At 49.7% G+C, this 13,723-nt stretch overlaps 1 protein-coding gene across 2 annotated transcripts in view; it reads left to right on the top strand.

Annotated features, from left to right (window-relative positions):
* The window catches only part of CHKA (choline kinase alpha), a 57,491-nt gene that overhangs the window by 29,869 nt on the left and 13,899 nt on the right, over positions 1 to 13,723 (top strand). Inside the window, exons 3-5 of one of the 2 annotated variants that reach the window (XM_018042924.1) lie at positions 5,292 to 5,345; positions 12,158 to 12,271; positions 13,562 to 13,695. In XM_018042924.1, coding sequence (XP_017898413.1) covers positions 5,292 to 5,345; positions 12,158 to 12,271; positions 13,562 to 13,695 — 302 coding nt within the window. The remainder of the gene's footprint in view (positions 1 to 5,291; positions 5,346 to 12,157; positions 12,272 to 13,561; positions 13,696 to 13,723) is intronic. The other variant, XM_018042925.1, reaches the window with a different exon arrangement.

Raw genomic sequence — 13,723 nt, 5'->3', positions numbered from 1 at the left:
TCTTCTGTTTCCTCAGTAGAAAATGACAAACATTTAGTAATTATAGACGTTTATGGGCCTCAGCTTGAAAATTCATGTCCAGTATTCAGCTGCTGCTTCTCTCACGCCATTTTCGGCCTTCAGGAAATGCCACGTACATATTGATGTTGTGGTTGGAGTTGGACACTCTCTTTGCCCTTATCACGTAGGGTCCTTCTCCCCACCCCAGGCCTTTATGGAGCTCAGCAGTGCTGCTCTCACATGGGAGCATGCACAGGATCTGTCCCTGGAAACATGCTGCCTGCCAGTCAACCTTGGGGCGCTCGTGCCGGAGGAACCCGAAGCCGTCAGAGTCCTGGGGCAGCAGGCCACCTGGGATTAGACCTCAGTTTTGAGAAGTCACCTTCGGAAAGCCACCTTCTTTACCTGACCTTGCACTCACCTGTCTTCCTCCTAGTTTAGGTCTGCCTGGAGCCTTTTAGAAGTTCCAGTCTCCTCTCGATATTCGTCACATCATCTGGTTTTGCAGAGTTCAGCGGGATCAGACTGTCTTAGATTGGTCCTTGAGTAGATGGAACACACTCTAGAGACTCCAGTGAAATGTTAGAAATCATTGTGTTTCAATTCTCCCTACCCCTGTGTGTTCACTAAATAATCACACGAGCTATACTTTAGATCATTGCATTGTCACCTCACAATTTAATGTGTTCTGTAATATATTTTCAGGACATGGCAGAAGAAGCCGTAAGAGCAATAAATACAGAATGTTTTCAGAAGGTTAGGGTCCATGATATTGAGGAGAAAACATCCTGCAAAAGGTTACTGAAGAGCCGCATTCCTGCCGTGCAGTCCTGCCACCTTGGTTAACAGGGACGGCAACAGGTGTAGCCCTCACATTGAGAACCTCTTCTCTCGTCTTAGTCATCCTCAGAACCACAGGCAGTACAGTCAGGAAGCCCATGGCCCTCCAGGACCTGACAAGCCTCGTAGTGACTGAGTACTCAGGGTGGTGCAGCCATCCTGTGACTCAGGGTGAAGCCTGGTGGCCCAGAGTCCCTTGGGGCTCAGTGCAGCAGGAGACCCTCTGCTGGAGAGGGAGAGGGTTTTCCCAGACCAAACCTTAGATGCCCTAGAAGCTGAGTCTAGCTAACATTTGGCTTATTCTTCCTTAGTTACTCATTGATGGATCCCAAAGCTCTTTTATTAAAAGGCTGCAGCCAACTTAATCTTTTGTTTTATGAGAAAGAGCCTTTAAAAGAGACAATAGCTGAATGATGCTTTCCCTTATTGTGCGTAGATTCCCATTTGTATCTTTTTATCTCTGTAGCCCCCATCATATTTAACATGGTACACCTTCCTCCTGACATTATCTGTAATTGATGATTTGATTTTAAACAGCATTTCCAACTTAGTATACTAGTGAGGACGTGTTACTCTTCTTTCTCAGTTGGTTCATCACTTTTCCCCAACCTACCCACAAGCAGCTAATGCAATAGTGGGTCTTTAAATGCACTGTGAAGATAAATGTTTCAGGTTTTATGCATGATATTGAAGTAGCTGTATGCCACTCTCATTTATTTACACACACAGCCACACATACACAGACCAGGGAAAATCCAGATGCTGCTTTTATTTCATCCAGCAAATGTGGCTTTATTAAAGTAGTTTAATCATTGAACTAGTTCCCTCATCATTAGCAGAATCTTTTATTAACAACTGCCCGAGCAATGAGAGTTTATTTGGCTTAAACAAATGTAAAGAAATAACCCTGTTATATTGTGGAATATTAGGTAACTTACTTTCTTCATAGTCTTCTTCATAGTAAGAAATCCTTTAAATGTGATTTTGTCAGAAAAGTAACATTTGAAACCTTGTACCAAAAATATTTACTGTAGAAATAGCATGCCTTTAAATCCTTTCTAAGTATAGGCGTATGTAAAGTGAAAAGTCAGAGTCCTATTTGGTCTCATCTTATTACCTAGCCAGTAGTGTACAGGCTTTTAGGAATTTAGGTTTTAAATTTAGAGATGCTTGGCCAACCAAAAATCTGTTTCAGCTTTTAAATTCTTCCATGACTTTAAAACAAAATATAAACCACACCCCCTTTTTTATTACTATGACTTTAGCCTGTTTCCTACAGCAGAGCTGTTGAATATTTGGATTATAATGAATACTTATAGATTCTCTTGAAAACCAAGCCCAGATTAGGAAGAAAAGAACAAGAAAGATGGCAGGAAACCAGTGACAGTGTATTTTATTATTATTGCATATCTTCTCTCTTTGTAGCATACAGTCACTTATTTGAGTATACAATTCAGGAGTCTTTAGTTTATTCCTAGCATTGGGCGTCTTCTGTAGCATATTTGGTGCATTCTGACTTCTTAGGTCTTGAAGTTTCAGTGTTTATTTTAAAAAACATATTACGGAGAATTTCAGATGCATATAGAAGTAGACCAGAAGAGTGTAGCGAACCCCAGGTGCCCGATATTCATCTGTGTCTCTGCCCAGCTTTCTTTCGTCTTTACCCTCATTTGTTCTCTAGGGTTCTTCCAGATTTCATAGTATTTCTTCCATGCAGGTTTCATGTACTCATGTAAGCTGATTTTAAAAATACATGACCACAGTAGTGTTGAAAATGAAAATTTTAAAACAATTATTTAATATTAAATAATGTTAGTGTTCAAATTTCTAATAAATGTTAAAACTTACCTTTATTTTATAACTTATTGAAAGCTAATTTTTATTAATGTACAAGCTAGTTGGTGAAGAACTCAGAGTCATGTTAAATATTTCTATATTGTATTTTAATATCTGCTTTGAACAAGCCTGTGCCTCTGATAAAATCCCAAGAGATCCCAAGTTAAGTCTTACCTCCTCTCTCCCTGGACAGAAGGGCCTCTTTTTCGGTGGCTCTCTCTGCGGGCCGCCGCTTCCCTCACCTTTCTGTGAATATTCAGCCTGCTTGGTTTTTGATTTCCTGCCCTTCTTACCTGCAGGATCGAGGGGCCCTGAACATTCTGTACTGAGGAAACAGAACAGAGGGCTGGGTGTGGCACAGGTCCATCTGGCCTTCCTGATGGTGCTCTGACGGGGAGGAGCAACGATGCACTGGGGGCAGAATGGAGTGGGCAGGGCGGGGAAGTTATTCGTAGAACTTATTTCTACCTAATGACGCTACTTTGTTTAAAAGAAATGGCCTTGGGAACTAAGGCAATTGGTAAGTCAGGTGAGGTGACCTGCTGTTATTGAGAGCACCATTAGGCAAGGGAGAGGGACTTGTGTTGGCTCAATAACCCCTTAACTGTATCTCCCTAAGAAGATACAGTTCAAGTAATAACAGCATAGAAATAACCACGGTTGTCTAGAAGTGTGTACAGGTCAAATCCCGTTACTGCAGACTTCAGTGGGGTCTCCAAATTCCTTATTTGTCTCTTCTGATGAAGTATCAATATGCAGAATATCAGATCATAGAACTTGTTCTGTTCTTAGTGTCCTTTGGGGGAAAAAAGCACAAGAAGTTAATCTTTGGGGGGCACTGCAGCCCACTGGGCATCCTACCTAGTGCCGTAGCCCGTCTCCCCGCTTCTGGAGTCACAGACCTGGGTCTGGACTCACCAGGCTCGTTCGCCCTTGGTTGCTCCTTGAGCTTCCTGGCGAAGGAGTGTTTATTTAGTCCTGCCATCCACAAAGTATCGTGAGCACCAGGATTTGTTGGGAAAGACCAACAATAAAGAAAAGGTGGAGTCCCTGTCCATTAGGAATTTGTGGGCCACTGGGGAGAGGGGACCGCTAGAGTGTAGGGCTAAGGCCATGGGTGATCAGAAGGGTGTTTTGCAGTTAGGGAAGGAGTGACCGTACCTAATACTCCTCCCTAGGGTGTGTCCCGCCCCGCGTCAAGCCATCAGCAAGAGTCAAAAACTGTCTCTGTAGTGTTTTCATTTTGTAGTTTTCATTGTAACGGGATTTAACCTGTAACATCTTTCCATCAGAGAAATGCAGATTACATAGAAGAAAATAGCATCTATCCCCCATTTGTACTTTCTGTACTTTGTACAAAATGTACTTCACTGAGTGCTAAAAATATTACCGAGTATGTATAAGTGCGAGTCTTTTGCAGATAACTTCATATGAACATTATTTTGTTTACCTTTTATATTGAGTAAACTGGAACATGTACTATTTATACAGAACATACATTAAAATGTCTGTGGGTTATTATTTCCGTGTTGATGGATGGGAATGGTTGCTCTGTATGGCTAGGTGTTTTGAATGGTGCTAGAGTAGCTGGTGGTGCTTAACGTGGCATTTTTTTTTTCCTGTCCACACTTTCTACCCTTGGTACAGGTATTTTTGATAAAGCTGTGGAATGGAAAGGTATGTTTTTCATGGGATGTTCAAGAATCTTTTACCTTAAATTTCTGTAAGAGCTTCCTTTCTGGGCCTCCGTGTCTGACTTAAGCAGACTTAGTTTAATAAATTAAACAAATAACGTTTTTCTAGGGGCAATATTTGAGTATAAAATTTGACAGGACACATAAGTTTCTCACTTGCTTTCCCCTGTCTCCCTATTAAACACCGTGTGAAGGTTTTTAAAGCACTTGGGGTGGGGGTTGCTTTTAAGAGCTCAGATCTGCCGTGAGGGGCCGATGTGGGCAGACAGTGGCTTGTGGAAGGTCAGAGTCCCAAGTGTGTCGCTGACAGACTCCTGGTTACCGCTAACTTGCAATTTCATTGAGGAAAGGGGTGTAGAAGTCTTTCTCAATACGTTAACAGATGAAGTAAGTTTAGGGCCTGTATTAAATTGGCTCAGGCCTCTCTTGGGTGGAGAGACTCCACACTGAGCTAGTAGCTGCCCGACCAGCAGGCCTCCTGCCTGCCCGGGGCACCCTCGTCCACCCAGTGCTGACCTTGGCGGCCCCGGGCCTTGTGCCCCTTATGGGACAGTGTCTTCCTGGGCTGGCACTGCCTTGAAAGACCCACCTGGCTAAACTGGTGAGCTGGCCCAGCGCCCACGTGAAAGCTCCCTCCAATGACCTTCCTCCAACGATGAAATTGTAAAAAGGTACCAGGGTGGTGGTGAGGTGGCGGCTATGTGTACCCACAGCACCTCCCTTTTCTCGTAAAGCAGCGAGGTGCTTCCTCAGGTGTTGGTCCGAGTGTGGGACTCTGGTGGTGCGTTTAGACTGTGCAAGAAACCCTTGTTTAAAGATCTGTGATGTCTTGTACACCTTGACTGTTCTGATGGTTGCTGAGTGAGTGCTTGCTCAGCGTTCCCCATTTCACCGGAAGTGTTTGCTTTTTCTCGTTCGTAGCAGTCCTGTAATAAAGAGGGATCCGAACAAGCTCAGACAGACAGTGAATTTCAAGTAAGTAATTCAGCCCGCCCTGCGTCCAGTGTGAGGTGTGAGCTGGTGGTGGGCAGGGCAGCGCTGGGTGGACAAGGGCCCCTGTGCTGTCAGGAAGCGGGCACAGGGTCTCTGGGCCTTGACCCCCTTCGGCTGTGCCCCTTCCTGTCCCTGAGTCCTGGTTGTGTCCCAGAGGAGGGGCTCTGGGTACTGGGCGCCACCTCAGGAAGAGGTGGCGAACAGCCCATGTTCCTGGCTCCTGCTGAGGGTGTAGGGAGGGCTGTAGGGAGCTGAACGGCACTTGGGCTGCGAGGAGACAGTGGCTTGGGTGGCTGGCATGCGTGATGTTCCGACGTGGAGGCAGCCTGGCGTCCGTGCTGCTCAGGGGCTGCCGTCCCCAGGCAGGTGGAGTGTTTTTCCCTCTGCACCGCAGGTGGACCCTTTACCGTCTGAGCCACCAGGGAAGCCCTCTTGGTGTGGTGCCCGGGTCCAGAGGCTGCTTCTGAACTGCAAGGTCTCACTCTCAGCAGTGCGTATGCTCAGAGGAGCTTCAGGTCAAGAGCGCCTGGCCCTGAGACTCCGAGGCAGGGTGTCCGCAGGGAGTGGCTGCTGTGGAGCCCACTCTCCCAGAGTGCGGAGGTGTGTGTGCGGTGTGTATGCCCACACACGCTGCAGATGAAAGAAATAGCTGCACACAGTGAATAAACTGGTTTTGTTCATTGTACGCTTACTTGTGGCATGCAGGATCTTTAGTTATGGCATGTGGAATCTAGTTCCCTAACCAGAGATCAAACCTGGGCCCTCTGCATTGGGAGTGTAGTCTTAGCCACTGGACCACCAGGGAAATCCCTCTCTTATTGTCTCTTATTGTCAAAAAAAGTGGTTTAAAACTCAATATTCAAAAAACAAAGATCATGGCATCCAATCCCATTACTTTATGGCAAATAGATGGGGGGAAAAGTGGCAAGTGTCAGATTTCATTTTCTTGGGCTCCAAAATCACTGCGGACAGTGACTGCAGCCATGAAATTAAAAGGCGCTTGTTCTTTGGAAGAAAAGCTATGACCAACCTAGACAGTGTATTAAAATGCAGAGACGTCACTTTGCCAACAAAGGTCCGTCTAGTCAAGCTATGGTTTTTCCAGTAGTTGTATATGAATGTGAGAGTTGGACCATGAAGAAGGCTGAGCACCAAAGAATTGATGCTCTTGAACTGTGGTGTTGGAGAAGACTCTTGAGAGTCGATTGGACAGTAAGGAGATCAAACCAGTCAGTCCTAAAGGAAATCAGTCCTGAATAGTCATTGGAAGGACTGATGCTGAAGCTGAAGCTCCAGTCCTTTGGCCACTTGATGCGAGGGGCCAACTCATTGGAAAAAGACCCTGATGCTGGGAAAGATTGAGGGCAGGAGAAGAAGGGGAAGACCGAGGATGAGATGGTTGGATGCCTAGTACTCAATGGACTCAATGGACATGTGTTTGAGCAAACTCCAGGAGACAGCGAAGGACTGGGAAGCCTGTTGTGCTGCAGTCTATGGGGTCACAAAGAGTTGGACACAACTTAGCGATTGAACAGCAGCAGCAATACTAATTACTAAAATTATCAAGAAACAGGAATTTAAGAGAGCGGAGATTATAATGGAATAAAAGTATTGACGTTCTTTCTTGAGTTTCCATGCATCTTCCTCCTGGGCCGAGCTCCAAAGACCACGGTCTGGAGGGTCTGGACTGTGTGCTCTCAGGGGAGACCCTGACTCAGCCACTGTCGGGGGGAGCTAGCTGATGTTCTGTCTTTCGTCTCCCGGGCCTTTGTGTACAGACTTCTATCTATACTGGGACTGAAACTGTTGGATTACTAGGATCTCCAAGACGCTGAACCTAAGTTGAATTTTCAGTTCGTGTTTCCCCTTCACTTCTTAGCAGCCGAGGGGCCAGGACTCAGGGGCACCAAGCAAAGGCCCTTCCTTTACTCCATCCCTTCCTTGTTTTCCTTCTGGGCTTGCCCTCCTATTGTCTTTTTATTTTTCCCCAGTATTTATTTCTTTGGCTGCACCGGGTCTTACTGGGGGCACACAGGATCTTTAGTTGTGACATGTGGGATCTAGTTCCCTGACCAGGGATTAAACCTGGGCCCTCTGCATGGGGAATGTAGGGTCTTAGCTACTGGACCACCAGGGAAGTCCCTCTCTTCTTGTCTTAAGTACTAGGCCTGACCCCTTGTCCCTCCCCACTCTTCCGAGACCACCTGATCCAAACCTGGTCCTTTGTTTCTCCTGGAGACCAGGGATCTGTGGCTCCTCCAGCCCATGGAGCCAACCCCAGCTGCTCCCTGTCTCCCGGGGTGTCTAACCAGGTCCAGGACTGAGCCCACATTCTCTTTCAGTCCGTCCTTCCTGGCAGGCCAGAAGCAGGAAGCCTCCTCTGTCACTCCTCCCCTCCCGCTATGTCCCACCCGCAAGTCCGTTGGTTGTGTTCCTTTGGACCGGACCTTGGATCTGTAAGTTTCTCTCTACCCGGCCTGTGAGCCTGGCTAGTCCAGACTGCCCCAGCTCCCCTCAGGGCTCCCACTGCGACTCTTGCTGCCCATAGACCATTCCCTTCGTCATCACCAGAGCCATCTTTTTGAACTGTTATCTGATCGTGTCGGCCTCTTGCTGACAGTCCTTTGGTGATTGCTTTCTCTCCTGATCCAAGTTAGGTGAGCTCTATCCTACCAGGTCCCGGCAGCCTGACCCCACGGAGCCTTCTGGCCAGATTTCCACTCGGGGCCAGTCGGTGCTGTTTGTTTACGATCCCCTTGGGTCAGAAGGTAGGCAGCTGGTGGTCAGAACAGGGAAGGTGGTTGGTCTTTGGGCCTCTTTGAATGGCTGTTCTTTGTCTCCTCTCCTCCAAACCAGCAGGAGGCCTGACTCCATTTCCGGTTAGGGGGCCCGCGAGTCACTGGTGGGCTCACCTCCCCGGCCTGTAGTGGCTATGTGTCCCACCTTTCCTCTTCAGACTCCCCCTCACCTGGGAAGTACTGTTGTATTTTCTCAGGAGGGTCATATTGTTGTTACAATCTGGGTATTATTGCTGGATTTAATTTTTTTCAGGGATAAAGCCACACGGATAAAGTGGAAAGGCAGTCTCACACTTCTCCCACCCCCTGGGGCCCCTGCAGCCACTTCTGCTCGCTCTGCCCCAGCTGCATTCTGAGCCCTGTCCCCATGGCTTCCTGAACCCCTCTTGGTTTTGTTACCAGTGACTCGTGTGGCCAGATCCAGTGGCCACTTTCCTCTGCCCCATGTTCACCGTCAAACACCACTGCCCAGTCCTGACAGCAGGCATCTCCCCTCCCCCCACTGCCCCGTCTCCATCAGCTGTTCCCGGGGTGGGCTGTAAACCTCCGCTGGGGCGTCTGATGTCAGCCTTCCTTTGCTTCCTTAAGTGAACCAGAGTAGAAAATATTAGAAAGCATTGCACAGCTGTGAGCATGTATGGTTTGTTTAGAATGTGTGCGTGTGTGTGTGTGTGCGCGCTGAGTTGCCATGTACAGTGTGACAGCGTAGCTGTGAGTGCGAGGCATCCTCAGGCTCCGTGCTGCCTCCTCCTCTTGGGCCAGTTCATGTAATGCTGTCCAGATGCCGAGGGCTGTCTGGCCCAGACCCCTGGGCACCCCAGGGGCCCCTCTGGGCTGGTTCCGTCCCCTTCCTCCTGGGTTCCTCTGCTCCGCGTGTCGGCCCCTCCCAGGGTCCGCGTCTCTACTTCGGGGTGGCCACCGCCCTCACACCCCATCAGGATGCCCTCTGCTCCTTCCCTGCGTGTGCTCCGGTCTGCCGACGACCCTGCTCAATTCTGGCTGCTTCTGTCCCTGGAAGGCAGGCACCGTCCAGGCAGTGGCCATGTGTGTCTAGTTCTTGTTTCCTTGGGGCTGGAGTATGTAAATGTATATTTCTGAAGCCAGCGTGAATCGTTTCCAGTGGAGGTATTGCCTTCTCTGCTGAGAAAGCAGGACCGGCTGTGGGTGGACAGTCAGAGTCCTGCCCAGGTGATGGGCAGTGGGCTGGGTCACGGCCCCCGCACCCGTGTTTCACTGGGCACGCTTTCCTTGAAGGTTTGGAGACCCGAGGTTACCTGCTGTCCTTTATGACCTACCCACTTTCGTTCTGGGACTTGGGGTGTTCTTTCATTTTCTCCCTCTCCAAATTCTTCCCTCTGCTTCTCCCTGCTGTGAATAAATATTGACCTATGACATCACAGAAAAACAGAGGTGTTTCTTGTTCACAGTGTGCAGAGCAATGCCAAGGAGAACTGGGACACTCCAGAGTTTCTTTGCTCTTCTCTGCTGTCCTGGCGCTGGTTGACTGTGCTCAGGAGGGTCCTGACAGTGTGGGTTTAGCCCGGGGCAGGGGCACCGGCGACAAGGCTGAAGGCAGCGCCCGCTCTCTGCACTACCTGGTGCCATGAGCAAAGCGCTGAGCTTCCTGAAGTCACGGCGTGGGTTAAATCCACGTCCAGAACTTTCAGACAAAAAGGGCCATTTCCGATTGGGTGTACGTGTCCCCGGTGCCCTCCAGCTTAGTCACTCTACACACAAAAAGTTGAAAAACCAAACTTTAATTCTGACAGAATTCCGGCTACCTAGGACAGAGGATACCCTGATCCTGCTCTTGGAAACAGTTGGGAGTGGGTTGGATCTTTGAGGTGGGAGGTTGAGCAGAGGGCAGGGGGCTGCCAGGAGCCACTGCCTGTGGATGGCCTGCTCCGGACCTGAGCCCAGCACCCCCTTTCCACGATGTGAGCCTCCATTCGCTTGCAGGGTGTCTCTGAGGCTGGACTTGAGGTAAACAGGCCCACGCTGACCGTACTTCCTGCCGACGTTTGCTGTGAGGTCAGATGAGAGAGAGAAAACATTCTGCTAGTTCAGTAGAGCTGTTAGGGATTTGTTGTCATTCTCTAAGGGTTTGAGGAGTGGAACTGGCAGAAATCCTGTCTGCCAGTAGACGTCCTACAGAAATCCTGCCTCGTAGAAATCCTCCTCAAATCCATGAACCTGACAGGTCGATGCTGTCTGGATGGTGGTGTCTTCATTTGCTGGACTGGCGGGAAAAACTACCCAGGGTGGTTGTTCATGGTTCTGGAGGTTGGCGGGCCAGGGTCAGGGCGCCAACACACAGCTGGGCTCTGGTGGCGGTCCTTTCCTGACTTGCAGATGCTATCTTCTACCTGTGTCCTCACATGGCAGGGAGAGAGAAGTAGGCGGGGAGAGGGTGCAAGCTCTCTGGAGTCCCCTCTTAACAAGGATGTTGACCTGTTAGGGCTCCGCCCTCGTGGCCTCATCCAAACTCAGCACCTCCCAAAGGCATCTCCAAACGGCATCTCTCTAGGGGTGAGGGCGTGAACCTAGGAATTAGGGGAGGACACAGTTTGGTTCGTTGCAGTCGTATGTACAGAACTGCGAGTTAGTGAGATGGGGCTTCTCAAGGCGGTGATGGCCAGACCGTAGTCGTGGGGATCACACGAGGTGGTGGGTGGATTACCCAGAACCCCAAAGGAAAAGTGGCCGAGTCACCTTTTACCTGAATGTGTGTCCCATATCCTTTAAAAGCAGTTGGTCCTTTTTGTTTTCTTCTCGCCAGCTTTAGAATCATGTCCCTGCCTGGTGAGTTTGTCCTATGAAGTCTCTCCATCTGTTTTGGTAAAATGAGTATATTTTAAAGAACTGTGTTTTATGTGAGTAGTGTTTCTCTGAGATCCTGTCCCCGCAGCCCTTTTCTGAACAAGGGGTGACCTGGTGCCACCCGAGAGTGTTTCCAGACCACACCTGCCGCCCCTCCTGACACATGGATCTGGAAGCTCCACCTGCAGAAGCTCCTTCGGAGAACGAGATGTAGGGCTCCTTCCCACCCGTCCACCCCCACAGATGGAAACTCTTAAGCTGTGGTTTGCTGTTGAAAGGAAGAGGACTTAGGAATGGATTTGAATTGAGAACAAAAGATGGATTTTGAAGGCAGAATGACTCTAGATCCCACTTAGTTATTAGGACTAATGGCAGAATGTAGCAGCGTCTGTGACTTGGTGTTTTCTTTCATTTTCAAACAAACGTTAAATGACAGGATTGGGGGTAAAAGCAGAAATCAGAAAGCGTGACTGCTTTATGCTCGGGTGTCATCCCAGGCATGGCTTCCTGGGCAGAGGGCCCTTTGCCCATTTACTCTCACTGGGTGCTCTCAATCGAAAAGCAAATCAACCTTCACCAGGACGGGTGGAACTGTGTGGCCTTTGATGAGATGCCAAGGGTGAGACTAAATTGAAGTGGTAAACTATTGATACTGTTCTATTTTTGGAACCAGTGCCCTAAATTCAACTAGAATTTCGACTCTCATCAATAGAGTGTGATGCTTACCAGCATCCTTGTGTTAGTCATTCAGACGTGTCCAACTCTTTACGACCCCATGGACTAGAGCCTGCCAGGCTTCTTAGTCCATGGAATTCTCCAGGCAAGTATACTGGAGTGGGTTACCATTTCTTACTCCAGAGGATCTTCCCAACCCAGGAATTGAACCTGCGTCTCTTGTGTCTCCTACACTGGCAAGGGGGTTCTTTACCACTGAGCCACCTGGGAACCCCTCGCCAGCACGGAGCCTGTGGTTTACCAGTCTGTTTCTTCATGTTTAAAGTGGGAGTGATGAGGATCATAACAAGTGTAGTACTAATAACAATACCAACAACAGTAGCCGCAGCGCCCAATCATAGCATCGCTGTGGGAGTGGGTGGATGGCTCGCGCGGAAGGACTGGTGGCCCCTGGCACATGGCTGACCCAGTGACTGTCTGGCATGCCACCGTGTGTTTCAGGGCGCCGAGGCCATGGTCCTGGAGAGCGTCATGTTTGCCATTCTCGCTGAGAGGTCGCTGGGGCCGAAGCTGTTTGGCATTTTCCCCCAAGGCCGCCTGGAGCAGTTCATCCCGGTAAGGAGTGCGGGGGTGCTGGTTGGGGCTAGGGGGAGGCCCACAGAGAAGGCGGAGTCTATGTCGTCACCGTAGGAGCCCGGGCACCATGATCTGAAATAGTGAGAGTGGCCTGTGTTACCACAGAAGGAAACAAAAACAGAATTTCTATTGAATTTGCATAAAAACCTCTGTCTTTGCTGCAAAGGTACATGCACCCAGATCAAAACCCACAGGCAGACCTTGTTTAGCTGAGCTCCACAGATACTGCGTATTTTACGAATTGAAGGTTTAGGGTGGCTGTGCACTGTCAGACAATGGGTAGTATTTTTGAGCAATAAAGTATTTTGTAATTAAGTCGCTGTGGGGCTCTTTGACATAATGTCATTGCCACTTATGCGCTGTAGTGCGGCGTGAGCATAGCTCTTCTGCGTGCTGGCAAGCAAAAACACTCACGGCTCGCTTTGCTGTGGGGTCAGTGTGGCCGTGGTGCTCTGGGACCGACCCCGGTTTCTCCAGGCACAGCTACTCGCGGAGCCTGGCACTGCATCGGCCTCGGAAGCTGCTTGCCTCGGAGCCAAGCCCGGCCAGCCAGGCCTCATCTCCCTGGCCCTGGCCAGAGAGCCACTGCAGGAAGCGGTCCTGACCACACCGCCAAGTGTCTGCCCCGCAGGGGCGGGGCCGCTGCCGCTCCCCTCATTGTCTCCCCTGCCCCCGTGTGCCCGTCAGATTCCTTCACGTTGCCAGGCCTGGCTCGGATCCTGTTTCTGAGAGTCAGGGCTGCGCTCCCGTTCTCACTGTGCTGGCCCATTGTTAGTGTTGCCCTAACATCAGCCGGTGTGCCGCGCTTGGAGTCGTGTGTGCATCGTCCCCTCCCGGATCGGCTCGTGCCAGGCTGCCTGAGGGCAGGAGTGGGAAACACTTCCGGTGAGCAGCCGCCTTGAGCACCGTGCCTCACGGGCCAGCTGTGCAGGCAGAGGGGCTGAGCTGGTGGCGGAGCTGGGTGCGGTCCCGTCACAAACTGCTGGAGACCTGGCGCGTTGAGCCCGGGGAAGAGGCGCATCTCAGCATGGGGTAGGGTGACCGGAAGGCAAGCCCAGGGGTGTTACGATTGTACGTGGACGTGGACCTTTGCAGGTGGCTGCCCCTCCCTGAGGAGTGCTGTCTGTGGGCACAGTGCCCTTTCAGGAGGAGTTGTTCTCTGGATGAGACTGAGATGCCCCCAAAGACACGCTAGGTCTAGGGTCATGTGACCTCACATGTCAAGTTTACCTGGATAAATGCCATCTTTTCACTCCTCTTTTATCTCAGAGCCGGCGATTAGACACTGAAGAATTAAGTTTGCCAGATATTTCTGCAGAAATAGCTGAGAAAATGGCCAGATTTCATGGTATGAAAATGCCATTCAATAAGGAACCAAAATGGCTCTTTGGAACAATGGAAAAGTAAGTGCTCAGGCGCTTGCCTCTCGTG

The sequence above is a fragment of the Capra hircus genome, chromosome 29 (genome assembly GCF_001704415.2).
Source record: "Capra hircus breed San Clemente chromosome 29, ASM170441v1, whole genome shotgun sequence".
NCBI lineage: Eukaryota > Metazoa > Chordata > Mammalia > Artiodactyla > Bovidae > Capra > Capra hircus.
The sequence above is the reverse complement of the archived record's forward strand: the minus strand, read 5'-3'. Positions and strand labels throughout refer to the sequence as shown.